This window comes from Perissodus microlepis, chromosome 7 (genome assembly GCF_051167445.1).
Source record: "Perissodus microlepis isolate ML-2025 ecotype Zambia chromosome 7, ASM5116744v1, whole genome shotgun sequence".
Taxonomy (NCBI): domain Eukaryota; kingdom Metazoa; phylum Chordata; class Actinopteri; order Cichliformes; family Cichlidae; genus Perissodus; species Perissodus microlepis.
Window position 1 is genome coordinate 20376209 of NC_140467.1, and position 25823 is coordinate 20402031.

Sequence of the window (25823 nt, forward strand, 5' to 3'; positions counted from 1 at the left end):
TTTGTTTTTTTTTTTTTTTTTGGTCTTTCCAAATATTTGAAACAGACTGAATAAGAAAACCAGAGAGCATTTATCATTTCACAACAAAACCGAGTGCCCCAGTAGAAAAATCTAACGCATCTTTGGTCTGTCATGAGTGTAGATTCTGACAGAAATTAAAAAAAAAAAAAAATAAAGAAAAGAAAATACAATTTACGTATGAAACGCAAAAATTTGTTCAAAATTAGACAACAACAGGCAGTCGAAGGCTGCAGTTGTGGACTGAAAAGTACCGGTATCTGAGTCACACACACACACACACACCAGAGCATTCGTTTGCCGGGAAACCTGCATGCCGAGTCAGCATGTTTTTTTGTTTTTGTTACAGGACACTCATAATAAGATTCTAAAAGACTGAAATTTGCAGCAGATTTTCACGAAAAATGAATTCATTCCACTTGTCACCCAAACACACCACCACTAGATCAACCCCTGTTCAATCCCAAAGCAGAGTCAGAAAACATTCCCTCGAGGTAATGCTAAAGATAGTCTCGTCTAAACCGCAAGTTGCCATGAAAATGTTCTCTTGTTAAACCAGATGAGTAAGTGGACCTCTAGCCCTCACAGCCACTTGCTGTTAAAGTAACGGTTTTACGTTGGGAAAATAAGAAACACGTATTTGATTTGTAAGTCGAATGAGAGGATCAGTTCCACTCTCTGGTCAAGTCAGTTACGTGAGAAGCTCCAGCTGGCACCTGGTTTAGCTTAGCACAAAGACTGGAAAAGAAGGAAAACAGCTAGCCTAGCTATGACTAAAGAAAAGAAAATCTGCCAGCACTGCAATAATCTATATTCAGCACATTGCATCTGGCTTAATAAGTACAAAAACAAGGGTTAAGGACAAGTTGGTTTTACAGGAGGCAATTTGATGGGCTACCTGTTCAAGAGGTAACAACAAAACAACTAATAAAATCAGAAACTAGAGTGTTTCCACATCAGTTTTTCAACAGTTTTAATTTATGGGAATGTAGACATTCATTTTAATCATCAATGGGACAGAACCAGGCTACCAGGTTCCCGATTATTTTATTTATAGCCTAAAGCACATTTAAACAACAGATGTTGACCCAAAAGTGCTTTAGAGACAGGAACATTAACATTTCAGGTCTCAAAAAAAAGTTTCAAAATACATGAAAGGATGAGGGATGTGTTTTGTTGTATCAAGTAATTACTGTGGAAAGTAGTTACAATCACAGTAATCAGAGTAGTGGTAGTGGTAATTAAAATGTATTCAAAATTTGCAAATTCATGCCTTTATAGGTTAAAGGTATTTGGTATCGGAAATATATTGGCCCTGTATTTTCTTCTATCAGATTGACACCAAAAAAGTATCACACTACTAATTGTCTATGAGTGTAGAAGCCCCGCCCACCTGCTGGTAAAATCTTGTTTATTAGGGACAGCCAATCAGCTGGAAGTTTGCTTAGAAGCTAAAACTGCATATTTCTTAACTGAGGGAGTGCAGTAAGGCCCAGTGTTCTAATAATCTCCTCATCCAACTAATGCCAAGGAAGTGAATTAATGCATTTCTTTGCTATGGCTTTAGGAAAGAGACTAAGTATTATTTTGTGAGCATTCAGTGTTGTAAAATGCTTAATATGAACACAAAACTCTGGTAATACAATGGGAGGAATGTGGTCTCGTTTTAACTATATGATTACAAGTTGCTCCACTTAAACTACCTGAACACTTTTCATATGAAACTTACAGATACACCTGCTGCTACATATAAAGAAACATTGTTTTGTCCATCAAGGACAAGGGAATTGATCTGCACAGCGTTACATTCCTTAACCCACACAACACATACACACCCAGGATGACCTAACAGTATAATTAAAAAAAAGGAACATGTGCAAACTTGTCTCGTAACTGAGCTCATTCCAACAATTCGCCCCGTAAAACACAAGCCACACTGCAGACGACAGACAACGGTCCCCCTTAAAGGCACAAACGTCACGGAGAAAACAAAAAAAGGACTCACAAAATTACACGTTATCAGTACATTATTCACATGGTGCAAAGTTTAGACAGCCATTTGTCTTTTTCTTTAAAGTAACTAACGTGAAGTATGAAACGCCTGAGCCACGCGAGCAATCGACAGGGCTAATTCCTCTTGAGCGTACAGTGCACTTCTTTGGCCAGGAAGTACTGATGAGGACATTCTGGATAGTTTAATGAAAGTTGTTGAAAGTTCAGTTAAAAGTTGAAACATTTTACACTGGATGTGACTTCAATCAATCACCGGTGGAGGCCACGCTACACAACACTCAAGAGAAAAGGGACGACTTTAAAAACAGAACCCGTTTCTACTATAGATCCACTATGAATATGAAACCTATACTCTTACTTTAATGTAACCAACACCTTAAATTATGTCAAATAAACAATATGCTGTGTGCTGTGTATTTCAGAAATAAAAGATACAGTAGGTCTTAAAAAGAAAAAACACACACACACAAAATAATAATAATAAAATATAAACTTTGAATCTATCAAAGTGAAAGAGTGACTGGCTTTGCATGTCTTTCCAGTAAACCCACGCTTCATTCATCTGCAAATGTTTTGTTTTGTTTATTTAAACTGAACCATTGATGAAAGAGTCAAGACTTGAATCTCCCTTTCCTTTTTCCCCTCTGTGTGTGTGCATTCCCTTTTCTCTCTTGACATCCTGACCCAGCAGCAGCAGTCCGGTGTCTTTACAGACAGTCGTACATGCGCAGGGTGCGCTCCAGTTGCTGGACAACACGCTGGTAAAAGGCTATCTGCTCCCTGAGGTAGGCCTGCATCATGTCTTTGAAGTCCACCTCTCGTCGCTGATGGAAGTGGCTCATTTCCGCTTGGAGGGCAAAGCCCACAGTCCGGCAGCGTTTCCTAATGCCGTCAGCCTCGTCCTGGTCCATTTTCCCTTCGTCACTCATCCGCTGGCTCTCCTTCACCTTGGCAAAGGCACCTGTGTCAAGAAAAAAAAAATGCCAATAGGTTCTCATTAACTCTGTGGTGTGTGGGCCAATGCACGTTTGTTTTGATTTTACTCTCCGAGCTTCTGAGAACTGCATTTTTTATTCAGACGAATTTTATTTTATTTTATTCAGCGAATGACACAAAAACCTCAAAGATGATGCCCTGTGGGCATTTTTTTTGCCAGGCTTGCAACACTTTTTCAAATGTTTTACTCTGTATTTAATAGTGTCTCCAACAAAACTCCATTAAAGAGAGAAATTTTGGTGACCGCCACATAACAAGCTTTCATTACGCTGAACTTGACATTCAATTTAGAGCGATGATCAATATGGCTGATCAATCAAAATGGGGATTTATAATAAATCTTATTTTAAATGGAAAAAAACCCACCACACAAACACACACAGATATTAATAATTGCTGTATGTGTGACGATGTCTCAAAAAAAAAAAAAATAATACTGACTTTAACTGAATTAGTTACATGTAAATTTGTAATTTTGTTGCACAAGTACAATGTAAAATGATACCCTGAGTTGGATAAGCAGAGGAGTTGGATAAAATAAACCGTTTGGGTTTTGTTTTGTTTTTTATTTTAGTTGCGTTCTACTCAAAATGATTGCTTTATGTATATTGAGGGTGAAGAATTACCGTTTTTGGTGCACAACATGCAGACATATATACACACATATACACTAAAATCATTATAGTAAGACAATTAAGCTCTGGTTGCTCTGGAGAGTCTGCAGAAAACAGCTCAATAGTTTCTTAGGAATCACTTTATAGCTCTGGGTGAAACGTGAAAGTGCTAGTAGAATTATACAGAGTGACTTAAAACAAGCAACATATTTCCCAGTACCTCTATTGTTTTTGGGTGGATGCAGAAATCTAAAATGATAAACCAAGCAAATAAAAGAACACTACTGCATGCTAAACACCATGTTTTTGTCTAATTTGCTAAATCTAACCCTTAAATGCCAACCCCTTTCACCTCCCAATTAAATTGTCTGTGGTCTTTTTTTTTAAACCAAAAAAAACCCCATATGCTGTAATAAAAGATAAATACAGCACAGAAACAGTCACAGACTTTTATTACTCGCCATTATAGTACAACATGCTATATTGCTATGCTGATTTTAATATCTCAAGATAAACATTGGAACCTTCTCCCCAGACATTAACTACTGTAAGCTATACACTTTACAGGGTAGCGCACCGAGGAAACCACACAATCACTTCTTGTTTCACTGCATACCAAACGTCTACTTTCAGTGTGCCTACTGCTAGTCGGGACCACATTCACCCAGACTGCTATGAAGTAACTTTCCAATTGCCGAACATGGCAGTCGGATGGCACGTCGCCATTGCTGCATTTCCCATCAGACCGTCAGCCTCAAAAAGCCTGAGCTCAAAATCAGGAAGCAGGACTAGTCTGGACAAGCTAGGTGTTCTGCTTTGTAAGTACTTGCCTGACACTCATCCATTAACTGTAAATCTGAGGTCATGCTACACGGCATTTCATTCGAAACTCCTGGCAGAAGTGTGGGAAAGCATGAATAGCAGCTGGAGCCGGTTCCAGCAGAAGAGGCATGTGGACTGCAGTCTGTAGCTCTGACCTACATTTATGTATTCTGTTTTCCACATGAGAGGAAAATGTGCAGCACAAGAAAGCATGTCTGCGGGACATAAAGGAAAGGCACTCATAGCTCTGTGTGTGTGTGCGCGTGTGTGTGAGTGAGACTGAAATCATAAAGAATCCCACAACAGCTTGACGTGCTCTTCCATGCAGCTAAACGTCCTCTCTGACTTCATGCAAAGCTATATACTAAAATTCTGCTGCTTAGCTTTCCAAAGCAACAAAAAACAATTCCTCTCTTGAAATTCTTGGCACAGCTGATGCACAATCTCGCCACAAAGAGGATCTTGCTTACAGCTAAACACAAGAATATTTAAAGCCACGAAATCCACGAACAAAATAAAAAAGAAGTGCATCAGGCTAGAAGTAAAACTGAATTAGTTTCCAAGTGTCGTACTGTTTCCCTGTTTTACATATGCTCACTGATACACAATCAGTGGTCTGGAAAGTTGCTAGATTTGTTTATCTTGCCTAACCAGACCAGCTACCACAGTGTTTCACATGTGACAGATTAATGGGCGTGTGTTGGAGAGATATTAGAGCTCCACAAGGGGTTGGAGAAGGCTTTGGATACAGAGTGACTGAAAGAAAGGAGGTGGAAACAAAAACGAGAGGCAGCTGACAACAAGAAAACTTAAATTCAGCAGCATAAAATCATTCTTCCTTAGCAAAAGGAGTTGGGTGAATAGAATAACTAGCTGAAGATGGTTGGTTTGTTTGCGTTCATGTAAGCAATTAAATGCTTGTCGTCCATATTGTAGCAGCACTTCCAGCAGCTTTGACTGAATCGCCACAAGTAAAAAGGATTATGCAACCTCCTGCTGTGATCCACTGCTGCTGCCATCACGCTACTTCTATTGTCTTGAAACATATTTTATAGCGTGAATGCCTGTGCGGTCAGGTCGCACAGTTTTTGATAAATGCAATTATACATTTGAGGTTTAAAATGAAGAGGAAATGAGTGAAGACAGTTGAGATAATAGACATTGCTACATTCCTCATTCCCACAGCCTCTCGCTTAGCCTGGGGTCACTGCAGGGCAAATTCGGGAAACGCACGTCTTCACTGAGAGCGGAAAGTCCGTGTTTACAGCATGTTTTGATTGTATACTTCACTATTACTGTGTCCTTATTAAGCACTGTCATTGGTATTTTTCTCCAGAGACTGCAGATTTCTTTATGATCCAGACATTATAACGCAGCACTTTTTAGGCAAGTGTGTCTAATTTTAACTCTGTGTCATCTGGATTCCGGTCACATTAGATTTAAATCAGCCCTACTGTTAAATCCTGAAGTGTAGTCATCTTTAAACTGAAGTGGAGCCTCTTTAGATATGGATAGTGTGTATAAATCTAAAGACAAAGTTTATTGGTTTGCTGCACAGCTGCACTACGTGTTGGTCATATATAGAATGAATCAGCTTGTCTGGGTAGCGAGAAATGTAGAACTATACTATGTAAATTGTTGCACATGAATCGTAACTGTGATCTCTAAATACTATGTGAATGGCTTTTATAAAATTCTAACAGACGCATTAAACACATTTTAAAGAAATCATGAGAAACCAGCTACTTACACCCTCTTTGGTTAGGGTTAGGTTTACGCATCAAAACAACTTGTTTTGATTTGGGAAGAGATTCTGGTTTGGGATAAAATACAAGTAGGGATGCATCAGTCTGATAATGGATCAGATATCGTTCCAATACTGACCCAAAATGTTGGATCGGACACAATAAGCGATGCAATCGGTGACAATAAGCTGATTCATTCAGTTCAGTTCTATGCTGCTCTGTGTTTACTTAGCCACACCACAGCAACAACCTCAGTACTGGGAGATACTTACCCACAGCCAGGGTAATGGTGTTGGATTGGAAGTGGAAATAGCTGAGTTGGTGTATCCCTAGTTAGGAATGAAGTCATTCTCACTACTGCCACAAACACACTTCACAGGACCGACACTAGACCTGAGAATTCGTTATCTTTATGGTGTAGCTCAGTACCTCAAGTCATGTAGCAATTGAAAGGCTGGTGTTTTGATCACTAGCTGCTCCAGTCTCCATACCAAACTATTCTTGAACTACATACTGAATCCCAAGTTGCTCCCGACGCATTCACCAGAGTGTCAATGCATGTAAATATCAGACAGAAAGAACTTTGACCAGGAAAAAGTGTTTGTGTGAACGTGTGCATGAATGGGTGAATGAGGCTTGTTGTATAAAGCGCTTTGAGTGCTCGAGTTGAGTAGAAAAGCTTTATATAAAAGGTATGTGACTCTTGGAATAGTATAGAAAGCTTTATATTATTAACATTTGACTGTACAATAGTGATGAAAGGGGCCCATCCCTATGTCACAGAGCAAAAGGCAGGGTGCACCCTGGACACGTTGCTATATCACAGGGATAACACATAGAGATAAGCAGCCATTCACATTTATATTCAAACCTATACCTGGGTAACCTGACATGCATGTCTTTGGACTGTGAGAGGAATCCAGAGTGACACAGAGGTGACACTTGGCCTGTCGCCAATACTAAGCAGTGCACTAACGTGTGACCCATGTTAGGGCTGTGCGATATGACCAAAATCTCACATCCCAATATAAGAATTCTATCGTCCCGATAACGATATAAATCACAAAAATGTAACATTTTCTGTAAATTCTGTGAATCTCGACTTGCGTGAAGTGTTTCCAGCTGCGCGTCATGTAGCTGGAGTCGAGTGTTTTAACCGATGTATGAAACTATACATTTTTAGACATAAGTTGTAACGGCCGCCGTTGTCTTTGTGAGTATTTATTACACGGCGTGCTGCGGGGAAAAGCCTGTTCTAACATTTGAGTCTAAGGTTTATTTTTTTAGCACCTGGCGGCTCTTTTTTACTTCTCATCCGTAAACAATCTGCTCTTTCACGTGATTCCGTTTATTTTGAAAAGTCTCAACAGGATCTTGAGCTTTATTGTGAAAGGTTTATGTGGAACATAAACAAGCAGACACGCGATGGTTTTACCGTCGTTGTTGCTAACCACAATGCATAAAAACAGGCGCTTGTCCGTCCGTAGTGTGGTTATATTAAATATAAGAGAAAGAGAGAACTTTAAGAAATTAATATAGCCACTACAGTGACCATCAAAACGATGAAAAAATATTGCCGTCAAGAGTTATATCGTTATATCGAACAGCCCTAACCCATGTTGGATGACCATGATTTTCAAACACTTGAATAGTCACCAAGTAACTATGCAGTCACTGGAGAGGAATAAGAGGTGGGGTGTGAAAACCAGTGGAATAGCCAGCTTTTACAGTTGATGGAGTTGTGAACACTTTTCTAAAACAATAATTAGCTTTTTTTCCCCCACCCTACCAGCACTAAGTTGAGTGGCAGTGAGCTGAACAAAAATGACCCTGTTATTACAAAATCAACACTTCCTCAAGAACTATTAAAAGTAAGGTTTAATTTGACCTCGCCTTTTTAAAGAAATTCTTTGCAGTTCTCTAGAGCTGTGTGCATGTGTGCGTGTGCGTGTGTGTTAGTTAAACTGTACTGGGCTAATATGTGAAATGTCTCCAGTATGTAATGACATCACTACTGCAATGAAAACCACAAAACACACAATACCCCCACTTTCCCTTTAGGACTCAGAATTGGCAAATTACTCTCTCTCTCTCTGAAAAGCAAAAGGAAAAATATCTTGCAGGTGACGACATGACATTTTAAAATCCATAAAAATGTGCTGCAGTCGCTGAACTGACGGACTTGTATAACACTGTATGTGGTACTAGAGTAGTTGTCTATAAGCCTTAAAAGTTTAAATACCAACAAGAAAGCCATTCTGAGTCTGCGTAATCAAAATGAATCTTCGGTGAACAGTAAAACAAACAAATCTGGAAATACTGTTTCAAAGATTTCAAACACCGGAAGGACTAACGTGCCTGAATAAGATTAGTCTGTGTTATTCATACTGGACAGAGGTAAACAGAAATATTTCTAAACTGAGGACAAGTGAGGCTTGTCGCCACAAAACACTGACCATTAGTAATGGGCTGTGTGTGTGTGTGTGTGTGTGTGTGTGTGTGTGTGTGTGTGAGAGAGAGAGAAAGGGCTGACGTCTGTGTCAAGCACCGCAGTGAACTCATGACATATTTGTTCTTTGTTGGCCTCTCAGCTTTGAGAATGTAAACGGCAAAAAAAGAAAAAACAAAGTGCACTGTGGAACTTGTGTAATTACACAAACGGTGTCATCACATGCTTGTGACGAGGAACGGCCACAGATGTTAGAATAGAAGGATGGGGCCTTTCTTTTATATAATCATGCCACCTTTCATTTGTAAAGTTGCGTTGTGGTTACCACCCATGGGTTTTGAAACCACATGTGACAAGTGACTCTTGGACTTTTTTAAAAATATACTCAATAAATCAATAAAGTCATCAGGAGCCGAGGACACCAGAAGTCTCTTTACAAGCGCAAAGATCAGCCCTCTGGTGGCCATTAACTAGAATGCAGACGTTAAGACGTTCCCTCACTGATCTCACTTTTCAGAACTGGAAGCTACACATGTCCGTCTTCATACTGCCTGGAAAAAAAGAAAATATACCAGTAGTACTGTGTACTATGTTTTAGTTTCTTTAATGTTTATGTGTTCTACTAGTTGCTGCGAGCTATGCTAGCCTCCACCATCTCTATCAATACAGTTGCTCTCTTTGTTAGCATTGTTTGTTAGTTAGTCGTTAGCCCATTGATAGTGCAGCCTTGAGAGATTAGCATTTTTACAGTCGCCATCTTGTTTTAAAAAAAACAACAAAAACGCAATATAATGCTGTACTGTGAAATCACATATTCATTGGCTAACAAATGCCTTCACCAATCAGCATACCACAGGTAATCCTCCATTTTGAAATATATGACCAAAGTTTATAAAATAAAACTTAACCCATTAAGTGTTTACGAAGTTCAAAACAGAAAGCTATTTTCCCATAGACTTCTATATATGTGGAAGCCTTTTTGTCACCACATCGCCATCTGGAGGTCAAAAGGCACTTTCACATTAGCTTTTTTTTCTAACCAGGAAGCTATGTCCATGTTTTATACCATCTATAGTTACACCTGAAAGTGTCTAGTTGGTTAACTGCTCAGCAACCTAAAACCTAGTGCGCTAGCAAGTCTTCAATATGCTAGGGCCACTTCCTGTATACTGTGCCATTTCCTTTTCCCCCTTAATACTTTGTTATCAGGGCTGTATTTTGTTTCATCATGGATGCATTACAGAAAACTGGATAGAGACTCAAATTACTACTAATACTTATGCTCACGTGTTTTACCATAACTCTATATTTCAATTACATCACAAAAAACAACTATTATCTATTCAGCTCCAAGTCTGTTGCTATTAAAAGCCTTTAAGCTGATTCAGTCCAGAACATGCCTGTAGAAGCACTTATGATTTTTATTCAAACAAGGTAATAAAGCACAGAAATCTGAAGACAAAGATAAACACTGACATTTAGTCTTAATGGAGGAGAGTACAGGAACAGAGGGGGAGGGAAAAAAAACAGGAAAGGAAGGGAAGGGAACATCATGTGCAGAAAAGCTGAAAATAGAGAAGAAAAAGAGAAGAGACATTTCTTCAAGAATGTCTGACGAGGTCAAAAGGACTCTGCGATATCTGCCGGCGTTTAAAGTTGGCCTTAAAAGCCTCGAGGATAGACAAACATGAAGAAAAAACCTCTGCTGAGTTAGCAGGAAATGTAATAGTGTTTACAGCAGCCAATCAGATACACAGATAAAACGGAGCTGGAGTTAATGACCTGAGCTGGAATGCGCTCACAACCAACTTTTATCCATCTCAGAAATGTTATCTTTAAAGTCAATGCAATGCATGGACACAGACACAAAAAGCAAACGTCTCAAATTTTTCAGTACTTTGAGGATGAGGAACAATTTTAAAATAAAACAGAATGAGTAATAGTCCAAAATTCCTCTGCACCCTGGATAATAAGTTTTCAACCATGACAACAACACTTACACTCGCAGAACTACAACAAAAGACTTCCAACAGCTCCAAAGCACAAACTGAATCTCTTAATTGAAGCCATGCCCTGATGTGTTCAACAGCTGTTCTTCTTTTTAATGTTTAGAGAGACTCTAATCTTAAACGACTATATATTTCATATTTACACAGACAGAGTTATAAATTCACCCTCGTGCCAAACATTTATGCTAGCATGATGTACTCGTTTATTAAGATAGATATGTACACTTATGCTTCTCGCTGGGTGGGGGTGGGGTGTTAAGTCACAACGCTCCCCTTCAAAGGGATTTATTTCAATTCTTTTCAAGTCGGGTTTCCGACATCTGTATGTCAACATGAAATCAAAAGTTGGACTGGACGAGGATGAAAATATTTGGCATTTCCAGTTGCCAACTGGAGCAAAATGTCTGGCCTTGTTACAACTTAGCTGTTCAAACTACCTCACAAAAGTTCAGACAACAACAGCATCAGTGCTGTCATCGCATATCAAGCAAAACTAATGAGCAGTTAGCATTAACTGTGACATCACGGCTCCTTTGTATAACTATTTATTACTAAGATTTGTGAGACAAGAGTCGGGTTGCCTTGAAATCCCTCAGGGTTTTAAGGCATTCTGTTGTGTTTCTGGTTGTGACATCAAATTCATATATAATAGTGTCAGCTCTTCTTCTGTGGAATAAATGGAGTGTTTACTTTTGTCTAATTGGAAGTGTTGCAATGGCAGAGGCAGCTGAAATTTACAAGAAAGAAAGAAAGAAAAAGTAAGACATGCAGTTCTGATGAAGAATGTCTGGCCAGTATGACTTTAATGTTGTTCCCGTGGTCAAAATAAATTCATCCCTGCTTTGTGGACTGCCTACCTTAGTCAGCACCAATTAAAGCTTAGACATAGTAACAAAACAAAAACCTGGAAACCACCACAGTCCATTGTTAACTTTGGAAATGTCTTAAAACTAAATTATTTTTAAAGGATAGTAGGGGTCAGCTCCTCAGGCTTCAAATGGCCCTCAAACTTTGGCATCTTTGGGACCTTAGTGAACACTTTCTTGATGACTTCAGGGGCTCAGTTGATAGTTTTAGGTCACACTAAGTAAAATATCAACTAGCAGATTATGGTAGTTATTGGGTGAGAATCATCAGACAGCCCACGATACAATGATATTGCAATACTTTTTGTTAATTTCACATTTGGTGACATGTTGAGTATTGTAATATCATATAAATCATATACTGCATTTTATCACCTCAAAAGCAAATTATGTGCTCAAAGTTAAAAGCTGTCAACAGCTGTTCAGTCCTTTTATCCAATAAGACAAAGTTATCTTACTTCAGTTATTTATTTATTCTCCTGCAAAATGAGATCAGATGGAGTCAGTCTGCAATCTGCCATCTGTTTCTTATAATTGAGCAATTAACTGTGATAAATGGTCAAAAATCACATATCCGTTGCTCTTAAACATAAATTCATACTTAATTATCACATTTCTGCTCATCAACCCCCCAGCTCTATAGAGTTATAACCAGCATACTGGTCAAGTTGAGTCAAGCCCCCTCAGGTTTTGCTCGACATTGATACAGACTCATTCAGACTGACAATCTGTCTGCGCTTTACACCATTCCTCATTCACCCAGTCATACAAGCACTTTTTTCTATGCTTACGTTTTCTGTGTTTCCGGCTAGGGCTGCCACAAACGATTATTTTGATAGTCGACTAGTCACCGATTATTTTTGCGATTAGTCGACTAATCAGATCATGCATCCATTGGACGTAAAACGTACAGCTTACTGCACCAGCATGCATCTGCTCTTATATAACTATCATTAGCTTACAGCTTTAAGTGTTTAAGGTATGTGCTAACTAAAAATAAAGATGATATATTATTAAATTTTAATGAAATTTGCAGATTGTTTCGGTGGAGTTTAATAAACTCAGCCGTCTGCTCCTTGCTATCTAAAATATAACAGGACACTGGAGTAAATTCTCGAGCATCTCACACTTCTGATAATCCAGTTGTCTGCTTGACGTTTATTCAGCTGTGTAAAAACTATAACTTTAATCTCAGCCAAGCCGATTTACTCAGGAACAAATAAAATACTGAAAAAAGCCAAACAATAACATTTTTAAGTTATGTAAGTGACTTATAAATCATGTTTAACCTGAGTAGCGAAAGACGGCGGAGGGTTTGAAAACGATTTGCCGGGAGTCCGGTGTTCTCACGGCTCTAGTGAGCCTTGAACCCCGGCTAGCTATCAAGCAGATATTTGAGGTTTACACAGCTACATTCTCGCCTGAAAATATGTTAAACGTTTATTTTGTGACCCAGAAAGAATAATAAGAGTAATATTAAAACTAACTAGCTGCCGCCATTGTTGGAAACAGAGCAGGGCCGCGCTATGAATTCTGGGATAGGTTGGACCACGAAGTATACACCCGACCCATCCTTCAAATCTGGGGAAATGAAGGATGCATTTGTGGGCCGCATTTGTGGGAGTCTTCAAATGCGGGCACAGGAGGATGCGGTTCCTGAATTTGGACACAGCTACGATACCGGACACTGCTGCTCCTCCTTCTTCTTCGAGGTTTAACGGCAGCTGGCATCCTTGTACATGCAGTGCTGCCATCTTCTGTTTCAGTCCATTATTACACTCTTAAATCCTACTACTTATTCCTGCGTGTTTTGGGATCTTACAAAGCTTCAAAAGATTTTGATAGTCGACGTAATCGTGACTAGTCAACTAATCGTGGCAGCCCTATTTATGGCAAACATTCACGCATGTTCACACTCCGATAGATGTATGATGTATCAGAGAGCCAGTGACTGTGACTACGTCTACACTAGCCTGGATAGATTTGAAAACGGCATTTTAGTCTGAAAACCCTCTGTGTCCACACTAGCGTTTTCAGTCGTTTTCACAGAGTTGTGCGTCCACATTGAATCGGCCGAAAACGTTTACGTTCCACTACTGCGCATGCGTGAAGCGCAAGGAGATTCGGCCTGTCTCATTTCTGTCTGCTGTTTATTTACTTTACTCATTGAAACGTGGCGGCAAAAGGTCAAAGAAAAGCACCAAGTTTTTTAAATGGACTAACAATGAGGTGGAGTTGTTGCTGCGAGCAACACAAAAGTACAAAGTTGCAAAAGCAAGTGAGAATTAAATAATTTGAAGAAAAGCTATCTGGAGCATGTACAAACTGATATTAATCTTTAATAGGGCTGTCAAAATTGAGAGCAAACAAAACAACTGCTGTATAATGCCCCCCCGCTATCTTTAATTGGTCACATGACTGCATCACATGACTAAAATGCGTCATCGTTTTCGAGTGTCCACACTGCGACGGGAAAGCTCTGTTTTGAAATGTATGCATTTTCGAGAGTGTTTTCAAAACACTGCGTTTTCCCTTGGGAAAAACGCCATCTCAGTGTGGATGGGAGGCCAAAACGGAGAGAAAACGACGTGTTTTCAAACAAAAACGCATTAGTGTGGATGTAGCCTGAACCACCAACCTGCTCTACCTCCTGAGCTGCAGCCACCCCAGCACCCGAAGTTGTAATCAGTTGCAGAATGTGAAAAAGAAATCAATATAATAAGCCACAGATTGTATACTTTTGTTGTCATACATGCAGTAGTAGATTTCACACATGAACTTTGGCTGATATTTGGAGAATGAGGTCAGAGCATTTCCCAAAGTTGTCTGTTGTGAAATGTAACGCACAGCAAGACGGTGCACTCAAGACGTGTTAGCGCCATAGATGTGCGTTGGCCTAGGTGTGTCTCTGCAAACACAACGAGTCACAACAGAGAAATAGACAAAGGGAGTTTATCTCCCACTTGACAGCCTGTAAGAGAATGACCAAATCATCAAAGAATGAAGCCTACTGTCATCCATAATTAGTGCACATAAGTAGAAGGATATCAGGTAAAACAGTATAAAGCTATTACATTTGTCAATCATTTTTCATTTTGTTTTTCCTCCCAAGTGGAGTATACTGAAACAGTAACAGTAGGCTAATAAAATACATTGGCAAACCAATACCTAGATCTAGACGAGTTAACTTGGGCTGACGGAATTTCCGATCTCTATTAGCGGAGAAGAAAATTAAGAGATTTATATGAAGAATGACACCTTTGAACTAAAAACTTGTATAAAAGACAGAAAGATAAAGAAGAAAAAGAGGATTACATGTTAGTTAGTGGCACGTCAGCTGTACTTTAGCTGGATTGGATGTAGATATTGTAATGCAGCTTTATAGACGGGGCAAAAACACCATTCTCCCAGCTAACTGGTGTATCTTATTCCAAGAACAGCCAAACTATGAACAAATACAGATGGCAATGGCTTTTAGTTTTAGGCAAGAAAGCAGAATGCAACCTACACTGAGTAAGAGTTTGTTGCGAACACATAGAGACCCAAAAACATCACATTTATTATTTCAGATTAATTTTACATACCGCGATAGAGACACAGACAGACCAGAGCTCTTAGAGGGCAAGGTGAGCCACCCAAGCAGCCAGGACAGGCAGGCAGAGGCAGAGCAGGCCATCTAATCCGCATTTCAATCCCCAGCTCCTAAGGTCTCCATGTCAAAGTGACCTTGGGCAAGATACTGAACCCTAAAATGCCTCTGAGACATCCATCATAGTGGAATGTGTCCATAATAGTTAGGAAGTTCACAAAGTCAAAGAATGAAGCACCCAATGAATGTGTGTGTGACTGGGAGAATGACTTTTATTAAAAAGTGCCTTAAGTGCTCGCTTAGAGTAGTGAGCACTCAAGGCTTTGATTAAAGGATCGTTGCTACCAAGTAGCTCTAATTTTCAGGAGTTTTTGGAAAAAAGTTGCAATTTGGAAAAAGATATAGTATAATTTAGATTTTTGTACAGTTGCATGTTCCACTCGAGTTGTAGCGTGCTCTCTCCTCTGTAATGTAATCACTGTTTGTACTACTGGCAGTGGTACAAACAGAATAGCAGTGCTTGATAAATTCATAAATGGGTAACTCTGCAAAAAGAAAGGGAGAGGAAGGAGACACAGAGAGTCATTGGGCACTTCCAGCATGAAGAGAAAGTATTGGTTATATTTGCCAGTGGGACTGGGAGCACCGAATCATGTTTAGCCTGCTTCAGATAAAGCAGTGCAAACAATGACTCAGCCTAATTAGATTTACGGACATAGGTGATATCAGATGAACAGGTAAAAACAGCACCGGGTAGAAGCCTAAAAAAAAATATCACAGAAATGTGTGATAATGATATTTCTGACATCCAATATTACACAGTATTACACACAATACACCATTTGCTCTTCCATTTGGAGAGCAACTAGCTAGTACTCTAGCTAGTCTTTCAGCCAAGCTTGGTTGTTATTTGTGTGCTTTTGGGTCATATATCATTAGCTGCTAGCAACAGTACTAGCTAGTGCTGTAGCTAGTACTCTAGCTAGTCTTTCAGCCAATGTCGGTTGAGTTACTTGTGTGCTTTTGGGTCATACATCTTAACTGCTAGCAACTCTTCCATCAAAGCCTCATTGTACTCTACAATATGTTTATGACTCAAGTGGTTAAACATGTTTGGTATTTCCACCTTTAGCAGGGACAGTTTTCTTGCATATTTTGGAAAGCATTGCGATGTGCTGGAGATTGTTGAAGTAGTTCCAGTTTTACTAAATCATCATTGGAGGATGACACACAGCTCTCAATGTCAAACATTTCTGGGCTGGCATAATTTTTTGTATTTTTTTAATAAAAAAAAAAAAAGCTATACAGTGACATCACAGTAAAATGTATACCAGTTATCCTTGACAATATGCTATGGAAAAGCCCCAGTATTAAACAAAAACCTTCGTCTTGTTCTTACTTTATCAAAAATAGTAAATAGGAACAGTAAGCCAATTTCACACTAGCCAACATAACAGTGGGCCACCCCTTGTTTCCAGGTTGAAACCCTATAAAGAACACTGTCATCCTATTTTCAAGTTTAAGCTGTTGCAATAATAAAACATTTAAAAATCATTTATCTCTCTCTGATATGGCAGAGCAGCAGTAAGTTATAAACAACACAGGATCTAATAGTGAGGCTACCACCAATTTGCGCACTCTGGCTAAGCAACGGGAACTAAATTCACTTAACTAAAATTAAGTGAAGTAGATATGAGGAAGTTTTTCTGCCTGTCAGGTCTAAAGGGTGGAAGTTTGACTAAAAGTTGACTCCGCTTGTGGGGTAAATTATTACTCCAGTGAAGTGGAACTGGTCATAAACAGAGCAATTAGCAAATATTATAACTTACGACTAAGGAGGGGGGGGAAAGTATTGTTACAGTTCCCGTGCAACTTGCCCAGCACCATCAATAGTTTACCAGACTTTAAAAAAAAATAATTAATTAAAACAGAAAACACTGCACATATGTTATAGCTCTACAATTCAATCGGCTCTTACCCATGCTTGACAGTGTGACCAGTTGTGTCGTTTTCCATGTGCCACAGCAGGAAAAGTACAGATGCCAATAAAATGGTTGCATCTAGGTGAGCTTTTCAGTGTCTTGGTAGAGTGCACGCTGGGAAACTGGCCAGTCTTACTGGGATATTCGACTGGTGCAATTTCTAGATCAGTCGTAAGTAACATTTACTCAAAATTTATAACTCTAACACCAGTGTCTGCCTGCCAAGTTGAAACTTGATTATGGCACATTTGCAGTAAACTTATGCTGATCAATGTGCCGAAGCAGAAGACTCAGCCTTTGTAGCTACACACTAACACGCCAAGTTTAAACTTGCGAAGCCAGCCTCGCTAGCACACCCTCTTTGATATTCTGAATTATGGAATATCTTTAAAGCATAATTATCACTTTTTGACAGAGAGGTCTCAAACTTTATTGCCATTACGCTCGTGGTTAGCGGTCACGCTGTGTGCTGTTAAACACTGTGCCAATTTTTTCCATATAAGCTAATTTTACTTGTAACTCGTGCCTTTTTTTAGACTAAGGCTGCAGAATTTGTGCTTCCCTGGGAGAAGAAAGGAGGCGGCACTGGTAAAAACTGAGGACTCTGAGACATCTGTGATCTCCTTTAGTGTGAAACAACATTGCACTGGGCCAGCACAGACAGGAATGCAGAAGCATGTGGATAAGCTGTGTGTGAAGCCAAGGCGCTAGCCTTTGTCAAGATTTATGAGTGAGCCAACAGCAGCAAAACACCTTTGCTCTCCAGAGTCACTACAGTCAGAAAAGGGAACTATAATCGGCCAAATTACAACTGCCACAACTTGTCCACTCTATGCTAACGAAATGCAAGGCTAATTGCACAGACTGCTGTTTGTGCACCTGCAGAAAACGCTGCCTTTGGTTTTGGGCTTTCACCAACATATGGAATGTTAATCCTCGACAGATTTGTCAGATCATATTAACACCATACGCGTTCCTCTTCAAGTCTTTGGAAATTAACCAAGGAGCTGTGTGGTTGTCTTATAAGTACTAGAACTAAAAGTTAGATGGCTGTGTGTTATCTGCTCAAATCAACAGGGCATTTGGCACACAGACTTCCCCGGAGCTGGAAAGCAAAATATCTTTTCATTCAAAAATGCGCATGCAAGAGCCTGCATGTGGTTTTGTTATGCGTTGCCATATGGAGGACAATTAACCTCTTGTCCATATTAAAAGTCTGGCCTGCTAAAGGTGTCCCAGGGTAGCTAGTTCATTCTCAAACTGCATAATGATGTGGTGTGGATCACACCAGGTTTTATCCAACTACAAGCAGCTGCTAAAGTAGCAAAAAGACAAAAAGTCCACTCCTTAAAAAAAAAAAAAAAAAAAAACTAAACTAAAAATACAAACTGAACAGCTCAGTTTTACAACTGAACAGTGATCGTGGCCTTAATTTGCTCTACATGTCATTCTCGGGTGATGCAGATCCCGATTTCATGCAGAGCCAACACCCCTGATCTCATCTTACACAACATGTGACCAGATCATCTGGTCCGATACCCTCGCTGTGGAGCGCGTTGGTTTCACTCTATTGTGTTTTCTTTTTATACGTATTCAACCCCTGAAGAGCTGGCTTTTGTGTAAGATCAGTGCGGTGATTGTCGCCAGGTACAGAATCTACAGAACATGATCTCTACCCAAATTCTCACAGACACTGGACAAAAAAAAAAAAAAAAAAAAAAAAAATCCACACATGTAATATTTAAGACCTGATGAACGCTGAGGGAGCGCAATGACTCCAATCATTCAAAGTGAAGGAGCGAAGTGAATTTCAGAGGCCAGGATGACTAACAAACAAGTGATTGTAAAAGGCATCCCAACTGTAGCTGGGAGTGCTTAGATCCGCCTCACACAAACCCCTCAGAAGGTAATTATTGTCCAACAATGCAATGTTATTTACTCTTCACATCAAGACTTTCAATTGTATTCAAATGAGATCAAGGTCTAACTAAGGGATTTGTTTTGGCAGATGTTCAAAGCACAGCGGTATGCACCGTTAGGAGATCAAGCATTTGAAACCAGGATAGATTTACCTTCTCTTGTATCTAAGCCAAGGAAACTTCCCAGTCAAAGAGTTCTGATATGGGCAGATGTGGGACAAGGGGAAAAAGATGTGAAGAGAATAGTGAAACATAGTTGAAGCATGTGCAGCAGCTTTGGCTGCAGACTGATTTCAAGGCAGAAACCAAAAGTGAATGTCTGTTCAATTTGGATGAAAACACAAATGGAGCACACCCTCAGATTTTCCTGACACTGCCCAAAACCTCACACAACCTGCGTGGCTCGCTTGCCCACCACCAGTTAAAATTCCTGGAGTTCACATCCTGACATGGATCACAGTTAAAAATCAGCTCCTGTAGACCTCAGCGAAGGCAGGCAGGGAATAAAGAAAAAGCCATAAGGGATGAAGGAGGAGTGTACCGGAAAAGGTCGACCTCAGATCTCTGTGTTCCGACTGTTGCCACAGCTGTATCTGGTTCAGCAGAACACAAGTCATATCAAGAGGAGTTATGTGGACCGACAGGGAAGACTCAGCAGAGGGGAAAGGGTCTCTGCCTGAACAAAATACAGTTTCCTACAGTATTTATCACCTCCTGGCTAGGGGTGAGAACTATTTGTAGACACTGCTGCCAAATCAAACTTTTTATGTAGATTCCAACATCATGCTTTTATTACATCAGTGTTTCCTCACACGCAGACTTTACTGGGGTGGGCAGCCCAGTTATATCAGCAGCAGCAGCCCAAGGATACAAGGCAAATAATTTTAACATATAATTTTGTTTGTCAGCAACACCTACCCACAATCCATTTGCGAGTCGACAGGCTCCTCGCTTTTATTTTGAAAGGTTAGTCGCTGCTGACCAGCTAGCCTCAGCCTACAGGCAAGCTGGTTGCCAGGTTTCTGTTGTAGTGGTCATGTTATAAATTAGCTTCTTCTACAGAGAGGATCCTATCCCCTGAGTGTGCATACTCAGATGTCTGGTAGTCGAAGGTGTGCTGAAAGCTGGAGAGGAACTTTACCCATTAGGGAACTGGCACATGTGCTGCTACACGAGCTCAATGATCCTGCAAAAGAGTAGAGGAACTACTGTACTACTTACTACTGCATCTACAGCTGTAGAACAGGATGGTAACACTGGCATTTGTTCCGCAAGAGTCTCACTAAAGAAGCAGCATTATATTGTTTCATTATTGTCATGTAGCGTTTTGTGATATTATTTGCCTTTTCAAAAGGTATTATTTAAAAACTTAGGCAAGCCTTCACCCTGCAGGAGCTGTACATACGTAGATGAACACACATGGGTATGCACGGATACCACAAACACAAATAAAATCTGAATCTGTTGGAAACAGTGTGGTTTAAATAATCCAGGCTTAATATTGAGTGCTAAACAAAAACATCTTACCTGAAATGGTCAATCACCCCCATTCAGGTATTCCACATGAACTTATAGTATCAAAAGAGCAAATGAACGCCAGGCCTAACAACTTTGATTCTTTGGGGTAAACACGGTTATCTTCTATTTATTCTGTTTACTATAATGTCATATAGTGGAGGTGAATGGATTATACATTTCAATATCAGAGGCCGACCAATCTCGATACATAACACTGAAACCATCTGCATGACCTGATACTCTGAGGTTGAAAGATTCCCCGTGGTTTTTTTGTTTGTTTGTTTGTTTGTTTTTTGGGGGGGTCTTGGTGGACTGGCCCTTTAATTTCATTCAGATGGCTCACATTTTCTCTTTTGTTCCTGGGTGGAGTACTTTCGTGTAACTAGCTGTATTGTAACACGAATGACCTCTGCGATAATACGCACCAGCTGTTTGAAGGGAGATAATAACATTTACCAACAGCGTTCCTCCTTCCTCACTGGCAGCAGCCCCTTCCTTCCTCCTGAACAAACTCCAATCGGTTGATGTGTTGTTTATTTGAGAGCTGACACAGAATGCTGATTTATCTGTGCTCTGCTTGGGCGTAAAACTTTACAAGCTCCAAGTTTAGCAGAACTCCATGTAGCATTAAGAAAATTAGGCATCACAAACAGAAGATTTCATATGCAAATAAGGAGCAGCACAGTTACAAAACAATGGTGCGTTTCATGATTTCAGGTCAATAAATGTACTCGTTGCACACTTCTATGCTAATATCCAACTGCATCGTTTTTGAAAACTTGTGCAAAGGGTAATGTGTATTTCACATTTTCAACAGAAGCAATAATATACTAAAAACTATATACTAGTGCATACAGTACTGTGAAAAAATAGTATGTGCACCAACCATTGGAAGGAACACAGAGAAAAAGCAAAGGTATGCCAAATTAGAACTGAACTGAAAGTCCGTGGGAACAGGTTTTATGGAGGGATGAAACCAGATTTGAAATCTCTGATTAAAGAGAGAGACATAACAGAGAGCCATCTGTAAAACACGGCAGAGGCTCTGTAATGGTTTGTAGCCGTGTTTTAGCCAGTGGTGTTAGGTATCTTGTCAAAACCAAAGGAAATGCAAACACACCAAAGGACCATTAGAGTTTGAGTCGCCATTTAAAAGCATCTAATTAGCAATTAATTCATTTTTCAGCATGTCAACAATCCCAAACACACTAAACACACCTCAGCCATACTGAAGTAGTTTGAGAGCAAAAGGTAGGCAACATGCAAAGAACTGTTTTGAATATGCTTCAAGAAGTCTGGAGAACTATTCCTGAAGACTGGTAAATTACAACGAAGGTTGAGGGTTAGGCATTCATTTTTGATGGTTAGGGTTAGGGTAGGCTAGGGAAAGCGTTATATCAATTCAATGTCCTAACTAAGAGATAAAAAAGTGTGTGTGTGTGTGTGTGTGTGTGTGTGTGTGTGTGTGTGTGTGTGTGTGTGTGTGTGTGTGTGTGTGTGTGTGTGTGTGTGTGTGTCAGCACTAATTTGTTAGTTAAAACCTGGAGAACGAACCAAAATACTGTAATACTAGCTTGACAAGCTACCAGATAACATGCCTCTTATAGTGACTACAAAGACCACTTCTTGTCAATGACAACCAAGTAAACATGGCTGACTGTTGTACCATTAAAGTATTACACTAATCTGTTGTTTTTATTTTTTCACTGATGAAAAAAAAAAAAAAAAAAAAAAAAAAAGCAGTAAATCATCTCAATTAAGAAACTCAAACTGAAGAATATCTGGCATTTTTCCACATAAAATTACTAAAACGATTCTTATTATTGCATCCGTCAAAAAAGTGAAAAATATAACAGGCTAACACTATGATTTAATCTTGGGCTCAGGTATTGTGTATCTGCGTGTCTGTGTCTGTCATGAGGGGAGGGGAGCTATGGAAGGCCTGCCGTCGTCTGCCATCCATAACAAAATAAACTGCACGGCTTGAGCAACAAAACATGATTGTGAGCTATCAGCTCACCATGTTCCTATTAGCAGACACTTTGTTTATTATTCCTAACAGTTAGCAAAATGAAACGCTTTCTTGTTGCAGCTGATGCTGGCTCTCTGATTACTGATGGATAAGTCACAAAATTTAGGTTAACAAAATGACATCTTGAACCAATTAATCCTTTACCCTTCAGCACAGCTTTCTGATGAATTCAAATTGTAAATGACATGTCAGAAAAGCTGATTATGTGGCCCAGTGTGTGGCTTTGTTTGTTTGAACAACCGTATTAATAATTGCATCCAGCATATGGATGCAATTATCGTTACGATTTTTGACTCCTGTGGCATTTGTTTTGCTTTTTTTTCGTGCACAGATTCATCAGAAAATTCTCTGACACGTTAAAATTTCTCAGGCTCACCTTTCTGTAGATGAATGATGTCGGGGAAGTTGGCGAGCAGGCCTTGATAGAGCGACAACTTATCCAGCATGTGGAAGAGGTCATACTTAGGTTGCTCTGCAAACATCTCTCCAATGTTCTCATAGGTGCGGCCAGTATGGGAGATGGCATTGTTGAGTCCATCTGACCTATAGGGAGGGTCCAACGTGAATGCGTGGCTGATAGACTGGAAGGCATTTCCAAGACGCTGGAACTCTTTCCTGAATCCACCCAGGTGTTTGCGCACCAGCTCCGAGGCGACGTGTGTCAGCTGCATCACGCTGTCGTCCATCTTCCTGGCAAAGGCCTTGAAGTTGTCGACCCGTTCCTCGACGTCCTGAAGGTCCTGGTGCTCTTTGGGGATTTGAAGGGTTAGCATGAAATGCGCGCCCACCATCTCGTCCTTCTCCGCCCTTCTCTTGCCCAATTTCCACTGCTTGTCATCAGCACACATGAGAAAGTGCTCAAAGCCTTCATATTGGGAAAGGACTGGGTGACTGGTCATGTGGTTCATCCACAGTATCAGTCGCCTCTTGCGCTTCTCAATGAAGTCTTCCTCGAATCGCCCCGTGGCCTGCTTCTCGGGCAGGTGAGGCACAGAGATCACAGTGAACTTGTGAAGCAGGCGGTTGTACAGCCAGTCAAAGTGTTTGTAACGTCTGTAGACGGGACGCCCTGTGTGACTTGGTGTCACCCGGTACGAAATGTAGGTCTTGATGCCCTTGAACTTTGTCTGTTTGGTGGGATCCTCAATGGAGCAGGAGAAAGGCTTTGGATTCTCCTTCCACCGGGGCCCCAGTGGACCCATGTCAATGGAGTAAGTCTCAGCTATCTTTGCCATCATGGGGACATCACCCAACACAAATGCCTCTACCCCTGAGCGGACAAAGCTGGAAAATCTGTTCAAGTTCCTGCCCACCATACTGCCCTTCCTAGAACTGGTGATGCTATCTTGTCTGGATGCCGGCTTGGGTCGATAGTGCACATTGGGATTGTTGGTCATTGGGTTCTCAGGGGCATGTCCATTGGCTCCAGGATTCCTGGTGTGATCAGCATCATCCACAACAGTGGACCTGTCATCCCAGTCATCCCAGTCGTCATAATCGTCATCATCATAATCATTCTGTGGATAATGGAGCGAGGTGTTTGGAGTAGAGAAGTCCTTTCCTAAAGAGCCCGCTGGGCTTATGGAGCAGTCGGTCACATTAGAGTTGGAGCGACTGCGTATAATTTCCACATAAGATGCAGGGAAGATACCCCTCTCTCCTCGGCTGTTCTCCCCCTGAAACCAGCCGTCCACTGAGTTCTCGTCAAAGATAACCAGTTCCTCATTCTCCTGGATGCTAATCTCCCCATTGTTTTCGCTTAAAAAAGTATAGAGGGCTTTGGCTTTCACTGACATCTTTGATTACTCCCGTGGCTGCGAAACCAGAGAATTCTACATGCACATAGTGCTTAGATTATATCGATACTGCTGTCTCGGTGCATGCCACATTGGAAACATTTGACACTAGCTCACTGTAATATTTAAACTCATATCAAATGGCATCGCAGCTGTTCCAGCGTGTGTGCCACAGCACAATATGACCTATGTAAATTTAATGATCTGACACTAAATAAACACAGAGCTTGTCAAAAGTTACATAAAACTATTACTTCTATCTGCCAAAAATAAAAAGTCTGAAACAGGCCTAGGGTAACAATTAGTATACTCAGCCCATTGAGGCTGTTGATCTATTATTGCATTATACTAGCAGGTCTAACAAGAACTTTAACCTACAAAAGATCTGTAACACAATAGGCCTCTCAATACAGAAAGACCCCGTGCCTCCTTTCTCATCACAGACACTACAGGTTCAAAACCAAAAGTGTTTTCACCGAAGAGCTCCTCCAAAAGCGCCGACGGTCGTTTTAAAAGCCTCGCTTTTAACTTATTGTACAATTGTGTCTCATTACCGAGCTTTAAAACCATCCGTGATGGGACTACTTCCAGGACAAAGTGGCCCGGTGTGAAGGAAAAACAGATGGATGAGTAATGGTATCCCTGTGCATTTTTAAACGCCGCATTCTCTCACACTGAAACTTGCTGCGTGTTCCTTGTAAACAGGTTCCTGCGCATCTTCAGTCGATCCTTTTTGGATTCAGCAAAAGCAACAAAGCAGAAAACGGCCAAAAACAATCCGCGCCCACGAAGTATTAGCACACGCCACGAGCCGCTGCTATTTCTTGGAGTTTATTCCTTTGCGAGCGGCAACAAAGTAACTCTTTCCATGACGTGCGGTCAGACAATTGAAGGCAACTTCGCCTTTTTTTTCATCAGCTCCTTTATATTGTTTGGAAGAGGCGGAACAGGCTCAATGCCGCCCCCTCCAGGAGGGAAGGAGCATTACATACACTGAAGATTACAACATCCAAGCACAATTTATGTCGTGGGTTACCAGGCATATTATAGTTTTGTATTTTCGAGTTTAGTTTGTTTGTTCGTTTTGGGGTTTTTTGTTTTGTTTATTCTTGTATATTTTGTCTTGAATAATGAAAATAAATACCAGGTTTCTGAAAATAATGAAAAAACTATTAACTCAGAAAGCCAACTTAAATTTTAAAAAGTATAAAAAAGAATAATAAATTATACTTTACACTATAGTTAAGCTTAATGTTGGCGATAATTACGATTTAGTGTATTATTGTTATTGCAGTGATGCTTACTACTATTAAATATAGTCTTTATAATTTAGGAAACTTACTTCCTATTGGCTACCACAATAACGCTGATATGATATATATTTCAAAGCTTCAACAAATTCTTAGACATAAGGTGTTAGACTATCCAACCGAGCAACAATGTAGCCGTAATAGT

At 40.2% G+C, this 25823-nt stretch overlaps 1 protein-coding gene across 1 annotated transcript; it reads right to left on the minus strand.

Moving 5' to 3' along the window:
• Positions 1–25292, minus strand: snx33 (sorting nexin 33). The gene is made up of 2 exons (XM_084934032.1): positions 22949–25292; positions 1–2992 (listed from the first exon to the last, which is right to left on the minus strand). The coding sequence occupies exons 1-2, from the start codon at positions 24366–24368 to the stop codon at positions 2739–2741; spliced, it is 1674 nt and encodes a 557-aa protein (XP_084790158.1). The 5' UTR covers positions 24369–25292; the 3' UTR covers positions 1–2738.
• Positions 25293–25823: the final 531 nt, after the last annotated feature.